The 23,788-nt window shown below is 46.6% G+C and overlaps 1 protein-coding gene across 2 annotated transcripts in view; it reads left to right on the top strand.

Moving 5' to 3' along the window:
* The window catches only part of Sec24ab (Protein transport protein Sec24AB), a 61,069-nt gene that overhangs the window by 18,499 nt on the left and 18,782 nt on the right, over positions 1–23,788 (top strand). For both annotated transcript variants that reach the window (XM_077678636.1, XM_077678640.1), the window contains 9 exons: positions 208–914; positions 1,006–1,164; positions 2,715–2,821; positions 5,085–5,187; positions 6,148–6,274; positions 10,855–10,964; positions 12,714–12,780; positions 14,406–14,570; positions 16,891–16,946. In XM_077678636.1, coding sequence (XP_077534762.1) covers positions 208–914; positions 1,006–1,164; positions 2,715–2,821; positions 5,085–5,187; positions 6,148–6,274; positions 10,855–10,964; positions 12,714–12,780; positions 14,406–14,570; positions 16,891–16,946 — 1,601 coding nt within the window. The remainder of the gene's footprint in view (positions 1–207; positions 915–1,005; positions 1,165–2,714; positions 2,822–5,084; positions 5,188–6,147; positions 6,275–10,854; positions 10,965–12,713; positions 12,781–14,405; positions 14,571–16,890; positions 16,947–23,788) is intronic.

The raw sequence follows: 23,788 nt of genomic DNA on the forward strand, positions 1-23,788 counted from the left end.
GTTATTAAAATCAAGCAAAGCTGTATATTGTCTTCATTGTTTCTTGCAACAACCTAAACCCTGCTTAGCTACATAAAAAAAAACTGGCAGTATCTGTCACAGTCCTGTGTGGCTTGTATGGCCGTGAAAGTCTCAAGTGGAGTCAGATGCAAGCGCTGTCAACTGACTGACACTTTTTTCTGCTATCATTTTTGTCCTCCGCTGAAGGTCCGCTCAGCTATATGCACCCCACCACCAGCCAGTCAGCCCCGTCCCTTCGAGGACCTCCATCATCGGGGCTGCTCCCACCCACCTCTCACGGATCAGGCACCACTCTGCCGGCGAAGGTGGCTTCCCAGCCCGGGCTGCCCTTCATGCCACAGGCTGCAGGAGCACCCGGGCACCGTCCCCCCATGCCGGGGCCGGGGGGTTCACCGGTGGGCCCGCCTCCCCCTTCTTCTGGTGGCGGCCCGTACTCCACCCCCGGTGCGGCCCCGGGCGGACCCCCGACAATGGGACAGCCGGGTCTGCCGCCTCCCGTCTCCTCCGGCCAGCACTATGCCACTGGACCGCAGCCTCCCTTTCAAGGCCAGCCCCCGGCCTCTGCAGGATTCCGGCCAGTGGCGGGCCCGCCCCCCGTCTCTAGTCCCCCCCACCATCCCCCGTACTCTGGCCCCGGCCGATTGCCCGTTCCACCTCATGCGGCCCAGGGCGTGCCTCCGCCTTCGTCCCAGTTTGCGGCCCCCTTTGCGGGCAGTGCTGTTCCTGGCATGCCCCCCAGCTCGGTCTCGCAGCATCCGGGATTTGCACCCCCAACACCAGCGGCAGCTGTAGCTGGCGCGCAGCAGGGAGGATACCCTGGCCCGCCACCTGGCCCCGGCGCCCCCGCACAGTTCCCATCATACTTGCACGGAAGGCCATCGTATCCGCAGCAGGTGGGCAGGCCCTCCTCCTTTCTTCCCGCTGCCGTTGCCCCTGGGGCCGGTGTGCAACCGCCTGTGCTCATCGTTGGCCCCTCTTGCGCAGGCTGGCTACAGTCGGTCCATTGGCGGCGGCGCCATGCAGCAGCAGGCACCCCAGCAGCCGTCACTTGAACCGCCTGTCGGGGGAGTGCCAGGCTACGATGCAGAGCTGCACTCGCGCATGGCTGGCATGAGCATCAATGCCAGTTTCAACAAGCTCTGGGTAAGCTAAGGGGTGACTCTGGGCAGTGAACACAGAGTGGAAGCAAGAAAGAAGCCCTGTGGTGTGCACAGCCATGTTTAATGCTTTTTGTCTTAGTACAACGTGCTTTAATTTCTTCCTAAGCACTCTCCACAACTATTCAGCAATCGCAGGAGGTCGTAGGTTTGATTCTTTGCCATAGTGGCTGTTTTTTTGGAGGAGGGGAATAATGGAAATGAGCATAGTTGATTGCCCGTCGTCATCAGACGCACTTGCCGCTAACGTTTTACTGCAATAATCCACTTGCTCGGCGTGTCAAACTAGACACGTGTCTCATTGGCATTACTGCTGGCCCAGTGGGAAGGCATGCTGCGCCTTTAGTTCACTGATGAACTCCAGGAAGCCTTTTTTTTCTTGTCGTAAGCATCAGGTAGCTGCTGGCAAACAGTGGTATGCCTCCTCATGCCCGTTCCGCTTCATAATGTTTATCCATTTTTTTTAAAACTTCGAACTCGCTGTGGGCGATATTCAACTCATTCACGACACTGCAAGCCTTCACCTGAATATCCTCGCAGGACGCACTCAAACCTTTGTCTCGCCATTCTGTCACGCACTTTTCTACAACTTCTTCAATGACAGGATAATTTCCCTCCTAGGGGCCCCGGAAGCACATTTGTGATCGTGTGAATGCAAAAAGCTTTGCTGCCACCAACCTCGGGTGCATTTTCCGAAAACATCATAGTGATGCTCCACTGCTAAGTTGTTGGTTGACTCGGCATGAAGAATAACTTTGTGCTCGAACGCCGCACTGCAACTCCAGCGATGAGTTGGGGGCATTTTGGTGTTGTCCTTGCGGACACTTCACAATGAATTGTGGACAAAGTTGCCAAGTGCTTGCTAGGCCTGCCCGGTGTGCTAAAGCAAGCAATGCGAGTGTGCAGCAAGCATGGCAGCAAGTGTGCAGGAATCGCGCAAGTTGATCCAGAGCCTATGTGTGCCAAAGTCAAGGCTGGTTGTGCTGGTTGCAAGTTTTCACGGCCTAAGCTTGGACGATATCTTTAAATTTTAGAAGGTGCATAAAGAATGTGCTGTGTTAGTGTTCATATATGTACGCGAAACATTGTTAGCCAAGATTTGCTTATAGTTCTTCCCCACCCCTCCAGTTGAGTTGGGCTCCACGTATAAGCTTATCCCCCTAAACTTGGCATCCCGATTTTTGAAAAAAAAAGTTGACTTGCCCTTAGCAATATATCATACCATTTTGGTACGTGCTAAAGAACCCCGTGGGCTTCAGTGTACTTCACAGCCCTCCATTACAGAATGCCTCATAACCAGGTCTAGGTTTGGCACGTTTCAACGTAAATCTTGCCTGCTAAGGTGTTCTGCTTCACTTGTTCTATGCCAGATTGTGCCGAGGGGGGTGGTGTTATTAGGTGAGGATAGAATTTTAAGAAGTGACTGGATTGGGGCATGTTTACAAACCTCAGGTGGTCTAAATTATTGTTTTTCCTTCACAATGATGACATCGCCAAGTGTGGACATGTGGCTTAAAATTAAAATTTTCTACACAGGGGTACGAGGCGTACAACTTGCTCCAGGACCGCAACATTCTGCCGAGGGCTCCTGAGGACCCACCGAAGCCAGCTTTACCTGGCGAAAGTGCAAACTGCTCACCAGAGTAAGCACTGAGCGGCTCCTTTGTGTCTGTTGTTCTTGCCACGGAAGGGACTATAGTCAACCGCAGAAAGTTAGAGCTTTTTTCTCCCCTGTCCCTCTGATAAAAAGCTGTGCTGAAGGGCTCATAGACTGTTCTCCTTTGTAAGTATTGACCAGCCTTCTATGTGGATTTTATTAAATTTTGAACACTAAAGTCTTAGCAAGAAAAGCAAAAAAATGGCGTATCGAAAACAGCATTTTGCCAGAGTAAGTACTGATTAATTCAGTTTCTTCTATTACCTTTTGTGAGAAGGGTGCTTTAGTGGAGCAGAAAGTAAACACGTTTTTTTTTTACTCCACTAATAATGCATTTTTAAAAGGACAACAAACTGCTCACCTTCTAAGTATTGATCAGCTGTTCTGGGCTAATGTTTGCCGTTACTGTTAAAGGAGCCATGAAGAGAAAACAAAAGTTTGTTTTATTCGAAAGATTAGGTGTTTCATAGTACCCCAAGCGCTTTCCCGGAAGCAAATGATGCTTTATTCACTGAGAAATAAGGCAATTTAAGCCAAAATTTTAAATCTCCCGCTAAAATTGCACATTCCGTGACGTGAACAATGGCGTCATACGAGCCGGTCCATGAAACAGATACTTAGTATGTCGACTCCATATAGCACCCACACGCGGGAGTCGACCGAGACGGCGGCCATTTTAAAAATACTAGTAAAACCTAGTGCACCCGCAGCCCTAGTCATGGAATCGCCTGATCCGGACAACAAAACTCTCGCCGAGGAGCTCGGGCTTGCATTTAACAACCTCACACAACTTGAACGCTCAATGCTTCTAAGTGCACGAGTGGCAAGAGTTGTGGGATACGCGGTGGACGGGAAAGCGACAATTCCGCGATAGCCACAACAGACGAACACCCTGCCGTCGGCACCGCTGCCTCGTCAGCCCCGTCGCGACGGACGAATACAGACTGGTACGTATGTGCCGTATTTTTATTACGGTTAATAATAGTTTAATTTCAGTAGCAGTATCGCTTATGCCAGTTGGCCGGTGTCGTGTATGGAAAGCCGTTCGCGCGAGCTCTCTGCTTCGACCAGAAAGATACGAGCGTCAATGCGCGGTGTTTACGGCATTTTTTTCCCCCAAGGTCAGAGCGCTTTTACGGCGATTTGACGAAGTCGGCGACGAGCGCCAGCATGTCCCAGGAGTGAGCTAACGTAAGGGTCCCTGCCGTAATCACTTCCTCGGAAATGAAGCGAGCACACTCGTACTTCCTTTAGCTCTCTTTCTCCTCCGTTTGCAAAGTTCACAAAACGTAGCCACTTGCTTCGCCGAGGTTCGTCGTTGGGCAGCACATGAATGGAGATCTCCTCACCGGGGATGTCACACTCCCTCGACGATTTGCCCGTACTACATGGGCATTTCAAAACGTAGCAACGAAATTTCATTGTAAAGTACTCGAACAAACTGAAGTTTTCAGTGGTTGTAAACTGGAAACGAGCTCCTAACAATAGCAGCAAGCCAACACCATTCCGAAACTGCGACGACTGTCACTATCTCGTCGCTGCTTGCTGTTCCTTACTCCCCTCGTTTCTATTTTTACCTTTGCTGGTTGGCGATATGACGGCCAACCTCCTGTGAAGGGATTACGATACCAAGCAAGGTCGCGGCTGTGCGTGCTGGGACGGTTCGTTGGCCCCTAAGAGCCTCGAACCCGAAAATTCGTCTGCGCGACGGCGAGATGTCGAGCTCGGCCGGCGGTAGTTTCGTACGCATTGGCGCACACGCTTGCGTGTTCGTTCGGAACTTCAACCGTTTACTCCACCGTTCTTTGTCATAAAAAGAATGTGCAGTATGTTTCACGGGCATTTAGCTCGCTATGCAAACTGTAAGCCCTGCCTAACATGCGTTTGCTTTCGCCGGCCTCCACCAATCGCAGAGCATTCTCGAGTGACATCATAGGTTCTGTTGCGGAAAATGAGCTGGTGGGTCGCATGGTCATTTCCTTTTTTCCTAATTATGTAGCTTATTTGAGCGAAGTTTGCGTTATAAGTGGTGTCGTTATGGTTCTAACGAGGCAATCTTTCGAATGAACCAAACTTGTGTTTTCTCTTCATGGCTCCTTTAAAGATGAAAAGATGACAATGTCTTACAAGAGCAGTATGTAAAAGTCGTGGTTAAAAAAATGTCAAAACCTGGTGAACTAGCTTGCGTCTTGTTGCTGTATGCCAGGCTGATTGTGCTCTGTGTTTTTCCCTTACCCTTCCCCGCACAGAATCTTTAGGTGTACTCTGACCAAGATACCAGAGACGCAGTCCCTTCTTCAAAAGGCTCGTTTACCCCTAGGAGTCCTAATCCATCCATTTCGGGACGTCAGTGTGAGTGCCATTGCATTTGCACATAGCATTTCATTGATTGGTGTGATAACTGTGAGGCTGTCAAAGCAGTTGGAAGTAGTCTGTATTTATCTAGCTGTGTTGTTAAGGGCATTTATAGGCCTTTCTGAGCTCTCGGAAGTTGTGTGCAGTCTCTTGGGTGGGCAAGGTTATTCAAACAGGATGATAAGTAGCATATCGTGCGGGGAGTGAGAAGTATTTGAAAAAGTTAAGTGCCAAGACAGTGTTTTATTTTCTGAATGTATTTTCTATTTATATTCAAAGTAGCATCACTGAGGAAACATGACTAAGTAGGATTTACCAACAGAAAAAAATGAAGTGCTGTTGCAAAAAAAAAATGTTTGATAGAAAATAGATGATTGCTGTTTCTTTGAAAGATTCCATAAAACCTTGTGTATTATTTAGTACTATTTGGGTACCTCGAAAGCATCTGATTGGGTTATCCATCAACTGAAGTTGTAACTCTGCAGCTGTGTGGCATTCAGGGGCCCAAGCGGAATGGGAATTGTGGTTAGGAAAATAACAAGACAACTTGCTTTTAGAGCCTCAAAACTCTTTGAAACAAGGACCGTGCACCTTCTCTGCAGTGCAGCATGAGCACTTACTAAAAAATGTGTGTTGCAAATTACGTAGCACGCAAAATCCGCTTTTTTTTCCCCTATGCAAACTTGCTGGGTTATATCAGCAGCACCGGTTGTATCTGGGTGGAATGGTGGGACCAGCATTCATACTCAATTGTGATGCTGTTACTGACGACTCTTCTTGCACTCATTGTCTTTCAGTTTGTGAGCGGATATAAGGCGGCAAGGCTTGTCAAACCTTACATTACAACTTTTTAGCTGAGTTGGTCTATTGAGGGCGAGTGTGAATAAATGACTGCAAACACATTGAGAGGAGGTTCCGTGCATTCTTCGGCATTGGCACCTGTTCCTGTTGTTTCAGCACCTGCCTGTGATCCAGAGCACCACTATTGTGCGCTGCCGCTCTTGTCGCACCTACATCAATCCATATGTGCAGTTCGTGGAACGGCAAAAGTGGAAGTGCAACATCTGCTTTCGCATCAACGGTTGTAAGTAGATGCTTCTTGGGTGCAGTTTGGGCTTAATCTTGGGCTAGTAAGCTGGTGTGCCTGCTGTCTGCCCTCTAGATTTGCCAAAGAGCTGCCTCACAGCAACTTTGTGATCAGGGGAAATCGTCAGGCCATATGGCTCCAGAGAACATTTTCAACCCCCCCCCCCCCACTCTCTCTCTCTCTCTCTCTCTCTCTCTCTCTCTCTCTCTCTCTCTCTCTCTCTCTCGTCTCTCTCTCTCTCTCTCTCTCTCTCGTCTCTCTCTCTCTCTCTCTCTCTCTCTCTCTCCTCTCTCTCTCTCTCCTCTCTCTCTCTCTCTCTCTCTCTCTGTCACACACACACACACACACACACACACACACACACACACACACACACACACACAGTGACATAAGAGGGCATATGCTAAAAACAGTTATCAATGTGTTAGCTTCTTGTTATAACATTCACAATCAAGGGCGGATGCCAATTGCACAGCCAAGTCTTATTGGGGGGTTGGGTGAGGAAGTGGCAAGTGAGTCGCCACCTGGTTTTTATGTTTTCCTTCATATCTAGATTATTTGTTCAAGTGTGCACTAAAATTGGCATCTTCGTTGTTACGGCAAAGCAGTCTTTTAGATGAAGCAAACATGTGTTTTGCCTTCGTGGTCCCATTAAGCATTCCTTTTCCCAACCAACATTGGTGACTACAGGGGCAGCTTGTGTAAAAAACACATCAAGTGTTTGCTGCCCCCGCGAGAACACTTTGCAAACACGCTAGCTAGCCCCATGGATGCAGTCATGAACGCACCCCACCTGCCCGTGTAGCACCGCCTGTGCTCGTGAACCGGCATAGCTAGCTGTAGCCACAGCTCGTTTCAAGAATGAAACTCCTTGCAAAACAAAGCGACATGTGGTAAGGGGGGATGCTAGTGTGGGACAAAATTACACCGGGGATCATCATCCGTACCGCTAGTGAAAGCGCCCATCAAATATCTGCTGTCTGAACACTTCGAAACCCGTGCCACGGGCTCGTTTGCTCCCTTTCGTTGGCGCACAGTCAGGCCCCGCCCACACAGCATATGGCAATCGGTGCATCGGGGGCTAGCCTTGTTTCCAGGCACCGGACTTGTGTGGAAAAGGGTGCCTTAGATAAGGCTGCCTTTAATTCCCACAAGTAGATTTAAAATGCATGGTGGCCTTTCTTATGCTTGTCCTTTTCCCGCCCTTACAAAAGGCTGTGTGATAGCATTAGTTACGTTTCTGAATACGGAGTAAGTCCACTTGTGTGCTGATTGTTGTAGTCTTGGTGGTACCAAATTTAATTAAGCTTTGCTTGTGCAGCAAGCGCTGCTTTTGCTCATTAATGCACTAGGCAGAATCTTTCTTCTTGACGAGCAGGCTGATTGAAAAGACTGGAATGGAAGCTGGAATTGGGGGCTTTAGTGTAATTGTATAGCCTCTAGCTCCCAGGGCTTTAACTTGAATATCTATCCTTGACAAAGGCCATGTTGCCTAGATATCTAATGGCACATTCTATGATCCTATAAGTGAATTCAAGCTGCTGGTAAGAAAATGCATATACAAGAATTGCTGGAAAACAATGAAGGAGGAGAGGGGGTTGGAGGTTTAAATGCTGCACTGTTCGCAGAGAAGCAGTTCAGGGCATTTGTGTGTGGGATAAGTTAATTCTTTCAAAATGTTTTGGTTTGGTATTTGAACAAATATGGCATAGTGCATTGTAAAGAATGCAAGAATGCATTGTAAAAACAATGCAAAGGACGCTAAAACTAGCGAAGAACGTGTTCCCCAGTTTTTTGTGTTGTTCAATCCTAAGCAATCTTCTCAAAATGATCAGAAGAAATGTCAATTGTCTGACCATTTACACTGACATTTTGAGAAGATCTTTGGAGCAATCTTGGCGACATTCAGAGGAACAATTGAGAATCTCAATTGTTCCCCTCAAAAGTTTTTTAGGGTGAAAGGGTGGAAGGGCCGATACCACAAGCAATAGCTGTTACTGCCGCAGTATCTCCTTGTAATGTCGGACACAGGCAGGGAGCTCTGGTGCCTTGCTGGAGCCTGCAACCGTTAAACTCGTGCGTTCTTGCATTCACTCCCACTTTTGCGGCATTGCGGTTGCCACAAATGGCACCCGTGGCCCGTGCAAGCAATACATTAGGGGTGGGCATTATAGACTCTACTTCATTGACTTTACCATTGTCAGATGAGGACATCCGTGTTGCAGCATCTTTGCCGCCATCACGAAAATCAAAGAAGCTATACAGCCTCTAATGACTGTTGGGAGGAAAAAAGAGACTCCCCACTTCGATCTTTCTCTATACAGGAAAGATGTGCACTTTCACCTCGGGCAGTGTAGCAATAGTCACTCGGTAATCCGTTTCGTGTCGCACCCTGAAGTTACTCAGAAGTCTTGAAGCGGTCGCTGTCCAAGCAATTACCGTACTTACCCGATTCTAACACGCCCCCGATACTAACGCGCACCCAATTTATTGGCAAAAAAAAACAAAAAACTTGCACCTCCGATTGTAACGCGCACGGAACTTTGTGACCCAGAAAAATGAATGCGAGAAACAAGGCGATTTATTTCCTGAAGTAATCTCACTCATCTTACTCCTCGTCGCTCTCCGAGAGCTCCTTGTTGCTTTCCGCTGACTACAACATCTCATCCTCGGTGCCGTCAAGCGCGTTTGCGATGCCACACTTTTGAACGAACGTTCAACCATGGTCGATGGAATCGTGGCTCATGCCTTGCACGCCCATCCCGCGAGCTTCTCGAGGGGCGCACGCTTCAGCCGACAGCTTGTTTTGAACGCTGGAGAGCCGCTCGTAAGCCACTTGTGGAAGCGGCGCACCGTCGTTGCCGCTGCTGCCATTGCTGTTATCAAGTGCGCAAATGGAACAATTTGACGATTTGTGTGAACGCCGATAGAAAAGCCTAGGCGCCTAGGCTAGAGTGTCCTAGGCTTCCTGCATCCGAAAAATCGTTGTTAAAAGCCATAGAGATAATCTAAAAGCTTTGGCGCCAACTTGAGATGGCGGTGGCGATGGGTGGGATGAAATTTCCGCTGTTTAGGTTTCGTATCTGATTCTAACGCGCATGCGATTTTTCGGCCTATTTTTCCGGAAAAAAAGTGCGTGTTAGAATCAGGTAAGTACGGTATGCTCCTTATACGTTTCCCCTAGTGTTGCTTATCTGGATTGGAATTAAAGTTCTCGGTAGACGAGCTTCCCAGACCATTAATTTGTACAGTGAGTTCTTGAAATTAGGACGAACCAATGCTTGGGATCATTCAAAAGTCTTTTTATGTCGTCAAATGCTTGTTTATTAAACAAAATGCAACCTACAAAGCTCTACACAGGACATGTATTTACACAAAGACTTGGAAATAGGTTCTGGTATTCTTTTTTTTTTTTTTTTTTTTGTCTTTTGATTGGGCAGTTGTGACCAACGTTACTAGAGGGATGCTTAGATTAATACCTGGACAGTTGTATTTCACATAAAGGTATGAGAGAACTGGTACAGACTGACTGGGCTAAGTTAAAACAAAATCACAATTGTCATACTCGCCATAAAGCACGGAACTTGGGCATTGAAGGTTGTACTGCATATATTGCATTGCATATAGAAGGTTGTACTGCATATAGCTACTGCATATATTCTTGATGTGTCTGAAAACCATTTTCTGGGCTTCTGGTGTGAGGATGGTGGTTGTAGAAATGCTCAAGAGATTAGGAACAAGGCCTGGGGTGGCTTTTGGTCAGGTTCATCCACAACTGATCCACTTGTTGCCCTCGAATCTTACCCAGAAGACGCCGTCTTCACAGGCAACACTGTGTGTTCATATGTTTTCAAATGGGGAAAAAAGCGTATGGCACCGCTTTGCAATGTGGGAGGCGGTGTGGCCGAGTACTGACACATTTTCATTTTACGTTGTTCTTTTTTTCCCCTCGGTTATAGATGCTTACCAGACCAGTAATCATAGCATTTTACATTAGATGGTTGATTGCAGCATAAATAACTATTTACAGCCTCGTTTATTCGTGTCGGTGTCAGTTTAGGTTTCAACGAAATGAGCACCGAGGCAGCCGCCTTGACAGGACGGCGCTCTTGATGTCATCGTTCTCGTTGCACCATGGCCAGTCTGGATGTGCGTGCTACCGGCCATGGCCGCGCGCGCCTGGGCAGCATGACATCGTCCCAAAACACACATGTAATACACAAGGCGGAGCAGCACGCGCCAACAGCAGCCAGTGCCTTGGCTACGTCACGGGAGCCCTGATGGTGGCAGTTTGGGGTTCGGTGCTCATTGCGTCATGCTGATGCCAATGTCGAAAGGGTATCCGTTCTGAGCTTTCTCGTGCGTCAAAAGAAATTAAAATTGACTTAAATTGTTATACTGAACAGGTGTGGTTGAAATCTCGAAGTTTGCGCATACTAAACAAGCTTTTTGCATAGTAATCACAGCTTTGAAATTTCGGGTCAGAACTCTTAACTCTTATGGTATATGTGGGATAATTGAACAGGTTTAAAAGCTGCCCGGGAGAATTAATGTGTGGGTGATGTTTTATTATTCAGTGCCTGAGGACTTCATGTACGACCCATCAACGAAAAAATATGGGGAGCCAGAACGGCGACCGGAAGTTCGAAATGCCACCGTGGAGTTCATTGCCCCATCGGAATATATGGTATGTATTGTATTTTTTCTTCTGTATAGTGAAGCAGTTTTTTTCACCATGCATTCTCTTGAAACCATGGGGTATAGCGTCGTGAGCCCAACTGTTTCAAGCCTGCATCACTTCATCCAGTTTTTATGGCTGTGACACTTGTTGCTGTGCTACAGTGAACTGGCTTAAAGGGACACTAAAGGGTGGAAACAAGTTAGCCTGTATCAATGGATTGCGGTGCCAAGAATCTAAATACACCATTCTCGCAACTAGCAGTTGTTTAATAAGGCACGAAACACCAGAAACATGAAAATGGGGTACGATCCCCCGTACGCATTTGGGTACTACGGTTTGTGACATCACAAAAGTGGTGAATGGCGCCAGCCGGGAGCCCAGGACGCTGCGCTTGATATTCAAAACGGCGCTTGTTACTTCAAAAGTGGCTTCGCCGCAGCCCTCCATGCTCGCAGCAGGCTAAAGGGGGTCTGGGACGCCGGAGTATACGGGCACACTGTCCGCTCGAGCATCTAAACGCGTTTCTCGTCCCGTCGGTGAAAAAAATCTAAAGTCCAAGCCAGCCTCCTTGGCCAGAGAAACGTTGCCGTAGTTGACCTGTGCGCCACCGTGCCGTGCTGCCGCTGCAAGCTGATTTGCTTGAGCTGTTCTGTGCCGCCGCCCAAGTCCCCAGAGTGAGCATGCCGCGGAAGATTCACTCCTACTTTGTGACGTAACGAAAAAACGAAAGGAAGTAGGTGAGAGAACGCCAGCTTTATTTACTTATTTCTTAGCAAATAACGCATCTTTGGTCGTCGAACAACAGCCGAGAGCTACAAAACGTATGATCTTTCAGATGAAACAAAATTTTGCTCACATTTTGGAGTCCCTTTAACTCTTTTGTTACCACGCCTATTCAAATCGATCACCGGTGATCAATTATTTATATTGCCTATTTCAACATGTGTAGTTGTTTCTCGTGCACCTAATGCGGCCAGTGGTTAGTCTAGGCACTGAATTTTTAGAATCAATTTAAATTTTCCTGCTCCGGCGACATTGATATTTTTGACGGCGTTTTTTGCTAGCTGGGGTGCGTGTGTTTTTAATGAAGGGGGCATGGCTGCTGCACTTGACAAAAAAGCATGCTGCTCGTGGTTACGCTGCATTACCATAAATTTTTTTAATCAAAAGGCTCGTGGCAAGTCAAGTACCAAATAATGTATTCAGCTTTGTAATCCGACAGCGTTGAGAGGTGATAATTACTTGAAACAGCTATTCACTAGTAATCTTTGGTTCGGGGAAAGGGTGGCTTTATTCGGCCAAAGCTTATTTCTGATGGTCCCCTGCATGTCTAGCAAGTGCGCCTGGCATTTTCAGCCAGTTTCCAACAGTTTCAGTTTCGTTTTTGCGTTGCGAAATTCGTATTTGGCGTTTAAACTACATTTAAACTGCAATTACACATTAAGCAGGAATGTATTAACGAGGTTTGACTGTATTATGCTTTGTCATTTCTATTAGTTCCTGTTTGTGCATTATCATTTCCACTGTGTTTGTGACATGCTTTTTGTTAGTGACCTGCTTAGATTGTGCCAGTGAGATTTTAATTTGTAGGTGTGAACTCTGAGGAAAAGACCATGAAAATCACTTTTTAATGCTAATCGGTACTTGCCAATAGCATAGAAACCTTCTTATGAAACAAACACTTGTTTGTTATAACCACAGTTTGCAGCAAGTGGGCTTGTCATCACAGAGATTGTCCTTTTGTTTCTCGTGCAGTTGCGACCGCCACAGCCAGCAGTCTACCTGTTTGTTCTTGACGTTTCTCATGGTGCCATACGGACAGGTTAGTAATTGTAACAAGTTCAAGATGTTGCGTGCAGAGCTCGTTTGACTTTGAGGCTTTGTCCCCGAAAGTGAATGCACCACTGCTTGTTACGAAAAATAGAATGGGTTTGTATTTTCGCCTTACCTGTTCATGAAGTTTAATGGCACCAGCTTTGGGTCGTGTATGCTCTTGTGTCAGCCTCTAGTCATTTTGGTGAGAGACTTTCAGAGGAAAGGCATGAATTCATGTCAGTCGGCAGTGTGGTTGGGCGAGCAGCTTTATTTCTTGTGGTCATTGCACAACGCTATTTCTCTAGGCTTCATGAAGAGCGCAGAGCTGCTGGCTAGGTTTGGTAGAAAGCCAATACTGGTGACTCTGTCGCTCAAGAATAGCTGCAGAAAAAAATATTCAAGAGCTCATAAATGTAGCCCACATTTTCGAAGGGACTTGTGTAACAAATCATGGAACTACACTTCTGAGAACCCAGTAGTTCGAGTTTGGATTCAGTATCAACTTAAAAGCTTAAATGTTCAGCTTCACTTTAGCCAGGATTGTACTGCCATTTTTTGGCATTGAAATGAAGCAAGCTGTCATGGGGGGCCTTGACATGTGGTATAGCTCTTCTCTAATTGTTCGTCCAATTCAATTCATCCAGTTGGCAAGTACTTTTTACTTTGGGGTATTATGACATATCTTATTAGCACATCATAAGTTGACAACTTGACAAGTCCGTGGTGAAATACATGCTTAGATAAAAAACAATCGTTTGCAAGAACAATTTATTCCACTCGTAGCAATTTTAAACATGGGCATTCAGTCAAACTTATTGTAAATCTCAAGCCTTGCCTCCACAAATTTTCATGTTTGTTCAAAGCATTTCCAAATGTCTGAAGTGAGTATGAGGTTGATGGCAAACAAAATATACAGTTGTGAATGCAAAACCAGAAATCGCATGCAAGTTGCTAAATTAGTTGGGTAAATACGGGTGCTTAAACAAATGCACTCGAAAATTTCCGTAAGGTGGGCTTTTTGGGGAAAAGATGTTTTCTTAAAGAGGCAGTTGTTCAGTCTGGTGAATGCAAGTAATTGGGAGAAACATGCAAATTGTGTAATTAACTAAAATTCACTAATGTTTTAATGAGTCACATTTATTGTTTATTGTCAGTGGTGAGTTTGTAGCCACAAAGCTGATGATGCCACATCAGTTTTAAAAAACAGGTCGTTTTCTAAAGCCCTGCAGCTGATGGGGAAAATAGCACACGCATTCCAAATTGGCCGCCACTGTCATTGCAGCACGTCGCCAGTGGATGTTGTGTCTGCACTAGATTTTTGGCACTCGTTAAGTGCTGAGTAACGGTTTGGCATCACTTGTCGGTTAAGGAGGTTGTTTTGAGCTCTTTTTTTTTCTGCTCTTCATTTGAAGGGAAAACTTCTTTCATGGTTAGAAAAACACAATGGTACTTCCTGAAAAAAAAAAAGAGAAGAAAAAAATGGTTGAGCAGCTTTCGTTTTTTTATTGCCCCTACGTAGACTTTGTACAACTGAGTTTGCATAATTGAATGAAAGCACTACTGTATTAATCCCCCATTTGGGCTCCTGCCTATACTTCATAAAAAAAGTGTTCTGTGTGATTTTTCTTTTAGGCTACTTGTCATCCTTCTGCAAGGTGCTATTGGAGGAGCTGGACAATATTCCTGGTGACGGTCGCACCCAGGTGGGCTTTGTCACGTTTGACTCGTCTGTACACTTCTACAACCTGGGGGAGGGTCTCAGCCAGCCACAAATGCTGCTCGTCTCCGACATCGACGGTGAGTGGGCATGGCAGCTGGGCTGGCGAGCTTTGAACCGAGCCAGTCAAAGAATGGAGGGGCAAACCCCTTGCGAATGGCATCCGGAAGCTTTTGCAATGCCACAGATATGGTGAACGCGCGATTCCTTCATATGAAACGGGGGCAGAAGTCATCGCATGGGGTGAAAGGACCAATGCTACAATCTTGCGGGTTTCCACACAGTTGAAAAGCGGCTGTTCTTAATAGATGTTTTAGAATCAGGAAGGGCATTCTTTAAGAAAAAGGAGGAGGAAAATAGCAGCTTACACATACCGTGTTTACTTGATTGTAACATGACCACGATTGTAACACGAGGGGTGACTTCTCGTTGCATCCGGATAGAAAAAATAGAACTGCAAAAGTAAATTGAGTGGTAACTGTTTGTCACGTCAAGCAAAAAAGGGAACCACCAAAGTACTCATGTGAGGCCAGCGGAAGCATGGAAAAGCACATTTATTTTTCAAACACCATCACTAAACACTGACTGTGATGCTTTTAACTTTGTTCGCGGTATGCGGACCATCTGGTGAGTGACATCTGGTGAGTTCTTTGAGAGCACGGTTCTCCAAATTGACGTGGCGACTGGGGCGAGGCCCATAAAAACCTTTTCTGCCGGGTTCTCACGTGAAAAGGCACTCCCTTTGGAACCCCCATTCAAAGATGGTCGGTATATTTACATCGAGTCATTTTGATGGCTTGTTGATGACACGCTATTTTGATGGCTCATTGTGAATGAACCGATCATCCTTGAGGGTGGTCGGTTCGTTAACAACGAGCCATGAAAATACCGTATTTTTTTTTCGATTCTAGGCCGGCCCTGATTCTAAGCCGACCCCCGAAAGTCCGAAGCCATGAAAAAAAAAAAAACTTACCTCGAATGTAGGCCGAACAAAAAGGCGATGTCAGCGTTCACAAAAAGAGAACACACTTATTGCACATGAAGATGCGGTGCTGGAACTCAATCAGTTTCTCTTCAAAATCACCAGGCAACTTCTGGGCGATTGAGGTTCGACGACGGAGGCTAAAGCCGAAGCGCTTCATGAATTTCTGTAGCCAGCCCCGACTGGCTTTGAAGTGTGCCGCGATAAGCCTCGTTCCTGTGAAAGCTCCCTTGCTTTTGCCTGGAGCACTTCCGTTGTTACTGGAAGGGCAGATGCTCGCTGCGTCGTAACGAAGTCAGCCAATGCCATCTCCATTTCGTGGTGACGGCCTTATCGTGGTTTGGTGAATGTCATTCTCGTTACGGCGCACGCAAATATCCTCTCCCATTGCGTCCTCCAATGACAGACATTTTTTTCATTCGCGCCGAAGTCCCGCCCGGCTTGAACGTTCGACGACAACTCCGCAGCTAAAACAACTTTTCTTTTAAAAGCGGCACTATAATGGCGCTTGTTTGGTGAAATTGGGCTGTCGAAACCAAACGCCACCCTGCATGCAGGCCACTATCCGCACAGTTCAAAATAGCGGCATCGCCCCCAGCTATGGCCTCTTAATAAGTGGCTACTGGCTCATCTAGTAATGGCTACAATACTTTCTTTGCTGGGTGGCGCTAGCTGCGCGCCACGTCCCTCAATTTCATTTGGAAATTGGTGCATGTTTCAAAATCCTCGAATCCAAGCCGACCCTGGAGTTTGATATATCAGTATTTCAAAAAAAAACTATCGGCTTAGATTCGAATAATTACGGTAGTGTTTCTCTTGAAACTGGCATCGTACTGATTGCAACATGTTGCCATCGCAAGGGGCGCTGAAGAGAAGTCGAAACACTTGAGGGCAACGAAAACCATAGAGGCCGTCAACGCCGTTACTACCACCGCAGGAAATAAAACAAGACAAAGATATCCTGTCTTGGCTTGTAGTGGATCCATATGGCCCTAGCACCTGTTGTCAACATAGATCGCGAAATGGCCAAAACTATAGCCATCGATGAGAATTCGATGCATCATTGCACTTTGTAGGCAACTTGAAGTTCGGCATTTTATTGTAATGCGAGGGTTGGCTTCAGGCAGCATAAATTGCAAAGAAAACTCCCATTGCAATCGATCAAATACGGTACATTATTGCCCGCAGCCCACTGCTCTTCTTGATGGCCCTCTAGTTCACCCACTATGCTTCTCCCAGTTTTAATTTCCTTGTTTTTTTTTTGTTCAGTTAATCTGGGCTTTGAATTACTCACCCAGTTAAAAGCTTCTCTATTGTACATTTGTATTGAACGAGGTAGTAGTTGGCGTAAACATGGAAATAGAACAGATTGGAGAACTGGAAAGGCAAGGAGTGCAGGTGAACATTTTTCTTTGCAGATGTGTTCCTGCCCTCCCCAGACAGCTTGTTGGTGAATGTTCATGAAAGCAAAGCAGTGAGTACTTTTGCGATTGCATTATGATGCTTCTAAGCCAACTGTTGAAGCATGGATAACGATAGCTTAGTGTAACTTCGTTAGTACTCAGTGTCAATAGAGAGTTTTAGCAGACCGTTTTTGACGCTCCGCTATGCTCCCGACGGCCCGCTAAGCACAACCGGAGCGTCAGCAGCAGAAAGGCTTTTAGCTAAGCAATAACCGTATCTCCCTTGACGAGGAAGGATTCGTGTCAGTGGTCGTGCCCTGTGCGTGGGCAAACCAAAACGTCATTGCAAGATACGATTTGGAATTTGGTCGCTCAAGTAATGTACAGTACCGTGTTTAGTGCCCACCTTTTTAAAACGATGTAGTCACTTACATAATGGTTCTAAATTATTTTAAAGAAGCCGATAAACTTTGGAATACCAAGACAAGGCTGTCTTTCTCGGCGCTGCATAGAAGCAGCCCCGCCCCCGCACGGGGCACCTTGAGTAATCTTGGTGACGGTGAGTGGCGACACCGCATACCCCGAGCCCCCCATACTTAAGCTGTTACCTACCGTGGCGAGAAGTTGAAAGGTGAATGGTTAGAAGCCGTGAACGGTGGCCGTCGGAGCCCTGGTCAAGCTCCGGCCGATGGGCTGCCTGTCTGTCTATCAGGCTGGGAGCTCCGGGACCTCTTTGACCTACAGGGTAACGTCAAAGAAGAAAGTACCCCAGTTCCCTGCTTTATACTATGTCGCATGGTATTTTCGAAACCCTCTCTTCCAAATGATCGGGCCCCAAAAAGGGCCCGCACCGATGTAATTTTCAAACCTCTGCCCAACATGAAATTTAACACCCCGGACAACTTTCCTCGCTTCTTAGTGATACAATCTAAGAACAAGGAATCTCCAGTTACCTGCAAGTCGGTCTTCTTAATTGCCAAGTTCATTGAGAGTGTAGTTGGTGCGAACTACAAGGCAAAGAAGCTGACATCGGGGGACGTGCTTGTAGAACTATCTACTAAAAAACAATCTGATAGTCTCTTGAACCAGACCGACCTACTTGGCCTTGAAGTAGCTGTAACGCCACACCGGAGCCTTAACAGCTCGCAGGGCGTCATATCTGAGATGGACCTGCTCAATGAAAGTGAGTCTGACCTCCTCGAGGGCATGCGTGACCAGGGCGTTACTGCGGTAAGAAGAATAATGATCAGACGCGATAACAAAGAAGTAAAAGCGAAACATGTGATCCTAACTTTTGACCGAAGTGTCCTACCGGAGTCTCTCATTGCAGGCTTCCTTCATTGCAACGTACGACCTTACATACCCAACCCACGCCACTGCTTCAAGTGCCAGCGGTATGGGCACAGTACTACCACCTGCCGCGGAAAACTGACATGTGCCAAGTGCGCAGGACATCATGACCCTTCAGAGAACTGTGCTTCTAACGTATTGAAATGTGCCAACTGTGAACAACCCCACGCTGCACACTCTCGGTCATGTGCTAAATTCAAAGCCGAGAAAGAAATCATAAACATGAAGGTCACCCAGAACATTACCTATCAAGAAGCACGACAGAAACACTCAATGTTTTCGCAAAGGTATGCCGATGCAGCTCGCCGGGGGGCGGAGCGGCGTCTAGTCATGGCGGCCACCCAGTACTGCGAAGCAGACTTGGTGCCGTCCCAGCCCCCCCAGGGGCTGCCCAAAGCAGCCCAACCATCCGACACGACACCTGTGGCGCCCGCAAGTGTTGTGTTAGCTGCGAGTGTGAGGAGTGACGGCTCTGCCGTCAATCCTCCTCTTCCGGCTGCCAGACTGCAGACGGCCATGGACGTAGATGTGGTCGGTCCCACGACCACTTCTGTGTCCAACAAACAGTCGGACGCGGCAGGGGCTCCTGTCTCCACTTCGAACATATCCCGAGGTGGAGCCCGCAAGGACTCCATCTCGTCACTGTCACACCACTCAGATGATGACAAGGAGGTAACACCGTCTCTGCCAGTGCCAAAGGCGGAAAGAGAACAGCGCACCATGGCGGGGCGAGGCAAAAAACCACCAGCCACCCGTGTCACAGGCCCAAGTCAGAACTGATAGTATACATCCAGCCCGAGTCCTCATCTACACCAGGTAAAATCTCCTCCCTAAACATTTATGGTAGCACAAATAATTACACAGTGGAACTGCCGGGGCCTTATTAAAAACCTAGATGATATATATGAAATCCTACACAAAACGCAATCAGCCATCCTATGTTTACAGGAGACAAACTTGAAACCTAAGCGCACCAATTTCCTGAACCAATACTCAGTATTTAGGAGAGACAGAGATAGCTGCACGCACTGCTCTGGTGGCGTAGCTATAGTTACGCAAAAATCTATCCCTTGCCAATCTCTTCAATTGCGTACCGCCCTAGAAGCGGTTGCAATCCGGGCAATTATTTTCAACAGATTATCAACAATTTGCTCACTATACATTCCCCCTGAATATCGTTTATCTAGCTCTGAATTTGAGTCTCTCATAGATGAGCTGCCGGAACCGTTCCTACTCGTAGGTGACCTGAATGCACACAGCCCACTATGGGGATCTGAACGCACAGATTCCCGGGGCCGCTTGATAGAAAAATTCCTCTTCTCATCCGGAGCTTGTCTCTTTAACAAAAAAGAGCCGACATACTACAACACTACACACAATACATACTCACACATAGACTTGGCGATCGGCTCTTCTGTCCTCTTTCCGGCTGTTGAATGGGAAGTGGACGACAACCCCTATGGGAGCGACCACTTCCCTGTCATCTTGAAAGGCATTGATAAAGCCCGTAACAGTTCCATCTGCCATAAAAAGTTTAAGGAATCTGGTGCTGATTGGTTAAAATTTAAACAATTATCTCAGCTTTCATACACGTCCTTAAGCTATTTGGGCATTGACGAAGCCTGTGAACTGGTGACTGCACACATTCTTCATGCTGCCGAGGGCTCAATTCCGCAAACATCTGGTGCCACACCTAACACTAGGAGGCCGTGGTGGAATGAAGAGTGTAGGCTTGCACGGCAGGCTCAAAATAAGGCGTGGGGTGTCCTTCGCAGGTACCCCACTACGCAAAACTTGATTTCCTTCAAACGTGCAAAAGCACAAGGAAGACTCATTCGCCAACAAGCAAAAAGAGATAGCTGGTGCTCTTTCGTGACTTCTATCAACTCGTACACAGATGCAGGCAAAGTATGGAACAGAATTAAAAAGTTTAATGGACGGAAAACACACACCCTACCTTTGGTCAACAGTACAGGTGATACCCTAGAGGACCAGGCAAACACACTTGCGAAATACTTTTCATATGTATCGAGTTCTGCTCATTACACGAATACTTTCTTACGACACAAAACATATATGGAGAAGAAACCGATTCGTGATAACAAAAGATCTGACGAACCATACAACACCGAATTTTCCATAACAGAGCTTTTGGTCGCCTTGGGAACATGTAAGGCTTCAGCGCCTGGGGCAGATAGTATATCATACACAATGATACAACATCTGCACCCAGAAACTCTTCGAACACTCTTGCACTTGTTCAACAAAATATGGGCGGCGGGATACTTTCCGAGAGCTTGGAGAGAAGCAGTTGTAGTTGCCGTATTAAAACAGGGGAAAGATGCCTCACTACCTGCCAGTTACCGACCAATAGCTCTGACAAGTTGCTTAGGAAAGGTTTTTGAAAAAATGGTAAATAAGAGGCTAATCCATTTTCTTGAATATAACTGCATCCTGGACAGTTGTCAGGCTGGTTTCCGATCAGGTCGAAGCACAACTGACCAGCTAGTTGCCTTTGAGTCGTATGTCAAAGATGCTTTTATCCACAAACAGCACTGTCTTTCTGTTTTCTTTGACTTAGAAAAAGCATACGACACAACTTGGCGTTACGGCATACTGCTTGATCTCAAGTCATTCGGTGTGTCTGGACATATGCTAAACACTATTGAAAGTTATTTGTCGGAGCGGACATTTAGGGTAAGAGTAGGGGCAGTGGTATCAAGAACATACATACAAGAAAATGGGGTTCCCCAGGGTGGAGTATTAAGCTGTACTCTGTTTATAATTAAAATGAATTCACTTGGGAAATCGTTGCCACCCTCAATCTCCTACTCAATGTATGTTGACGACGTCCAAATAAGCTTTAGGTCATGCAATCAGTCCATATGTGAAAGGCAGATACAGTTAGGTGTGAACAGGCTTGCAAAATGGACGGAAGAAAATGGTTTTAAATTGAATCCTCACAAAAGTACATGTGTGTTATTCACAAAACAGCGTGGAATTCGTCGAGAACCCGATGTCACACTGAACGGAGAACGGATTGCTGTCAAGAAAGAACACAAGTTTTTAGGTGTTGTACTTGACGGAAAACTAACGTACGTACAGCACTTAAAGAAACTCAAACAAAAATGCCTAAACACCATTAACATTTTAAAAGTGTTGTCACATCAGTCTTATGGTGCTGATAAAGACTGCCTTCTACGTCTCTTTGTGAGTTTAGTTAGGTCACGTATAGACTATGGAAGTGTAACATACGGGTCCGCGTCTAAAACTGCCTTAAAAATGTTAGACCCAGTACTACATTTGGGCCTTCGCCTTGCCTCTGGAGCCTTCAGGACAAGTCCAATCCAATGCGACCACTGGTGCCTAGAGCCCAAGCGCGCTTATACAGCACTCCTCTATGCTATTAGGACAATGTCTATGACGAATCACTAGGGATGGGCGAATATTCGGTATTGTCGAATATTCGATCGAATAGCTCTCTATTCGTTATTCGCTTCGATCCGAATGCAGGTATTCGATATTTTCTAATTATTCGATGCTCCCGAATAGGCAGCTAAAAGCCAAGCTTTTCGGTCAAGCTTTCCGAGAGTTACCCCAAGCCACGATGTGCCCCAGGCTTGGCTCAAGACCCACCGACGCGGACATTTCTATTATCAGTGCCGGCACTGCCGAGTTGCTGCCTTGCCTAGAGGTTCGACGAAGCTCTCGGCCGCCAGCACACTTAAGTTAAAAAAAAAAGGCGGCACTGAAACGACACCGCTCCGAACATAGCGGCACCAAGCCAGCAGACTTGTACAGGCCACCATTTTGAATAGGCATGCCGCCATTTTGAATAGGCTCGCACAGCGCGGCAGTACGCCGCACTAAGCGAGCCTATTCAAAATGGCGGCCAGCCACTTGCGCAGCGCTTTGCTACGGCCGAGGATACTAGTGGCTACATTACTTCTTTTTTTAGCGGAGCTTCTAGGCGGCGCTTAACTCTGCGAGTTTCTAGGCGGCGCTTAAACTTGTGAATGAGCAGCCGGCGGAAACTGCTGCACCTAGAGCATGTGGCGCAACAGGCATTTCTTCATGAAAACTTGTGAATACAGCAAAGGAAAGCTGTGTGTAAGATTTTGCAATAAATGTTCAACTGGTAATAGTTTTACACAATGCTGTGCCTACGTGAGTTCTAATTATTAGAAAAAAATGGGTACATTAGTCAGGTCACAAGTTGCTCATTTGTCTTTGTGATTGGCAATGTGTACTATTCGAACTATTCGATTCGAAATTATTCGACCAAATCACTATTCGCTTCGAATTCGCTTCGAACCTCAGAATCTATATTCGCCCATCCCTACGAATCACCCATGCAATTCTATTGTGAATGACATCTCATCCACCCATTTGTATTTAGCGCGCCCGTCGATCCCTGCCCCTGTAGCCTTGCGTGTCAAAGGCCTTGCAGAGGAGATAGGGGTGTCTTTAGGTGATGGCATAAAAACCTGTATCGCCGATATAGTCCCACCTTGGGACATGTCAATTATTCATTGTGACACATCCTTTAAACAAATTGACAAGCGTCGTGCACCCCGCGAATTGATTTTACAGCATTTCTTAAGTTTACAACACAGATATCCATGCGCCTCTTTTTACACAGATGCTTCCAAGTCTTCTTCTTCTGTGTCCTGTGCTGCACATGGCCCGGACTTTGCCAGCACAAGGACATTGAACAGAAATTGTAGCATCTTTATAGCAGAAGCCTATGGTATTCTAATCACAGTGGAACACATTACACAGAACAAAATACAACAATCAGTCATCTACACAGACTCCCTAAGCGTAGTAACTGCATTGGATTCCTTTAAGCCCACAAAAAACGTTATTCTAAACCGCCTTTTTAAAGCTCTTATAACTGCCTATAAGTCAAAGCTAAAAATACTTGTTTGCTGGATCCCTGGACACAGTGGCATTCTGGGCAATGAAATTGCTGACCAGAACACCACTTTGGCGGCCCTACGTAGTGGTGTTGATGTAGCGCAGGTCCCTCACCTCGATCTGAAACCAGTAATCCGGAGGGGAATCCGTAAATGCTGGCAGCACATGTGGGACACTCACACAGACAACAAGCTCCACTCAGTAAAACCAAACCTAGGAAGATACACAACAGAAAAACAAAACAGATTCATTGAAGTATCCATTTGCAGACTGCGAATAGGCCACGCTTGCGCTACACACGCATATCTTTTGAATGGAACACTCCCACCTGTTTGTAACAAGTGTGGGGAACGGCTCACCGTCCTCCATGTGTTAATTGAGTGCACATTCTGCAATGAAGCCAGAAAACGGCATTTCCCGAAAATATATACCTACAACATTCCACTACATCCTTCACTTTTTTTAGGAGATGAACCTATGTTTACAAACAAAAGTCTTTTAAGTTATCTTGCAGACATCAAGTTTTTAAAACTCATCTCGTACAGTGCGTGACCTCAGAGCCTACGAGCAGTGAGTGAGGCCCTCATGCTCCCTTTGTCCGCATGGGAGGCCCACTCTCGTCGCATGCTCTTTGGCTCGAGGT

This window comes from Haemaphysalis longicornis, unplaced genomic scaffold, assembly GCF_048455015.1.
Source record: "Haemaphysalis longicornis isolate Haplotype H1 unplaced genomic scaffold, Haemaphysalis longicornis Haplotype H1 scaffold_1, whole genome shotgun sequence".
Lineage (NCBI taxonomy): Eukaryota > Metazoa > Arthropoda > Arachnida > Ixodida > Ixodidae > Haemaphysalis > Haemaphysalis longicornis.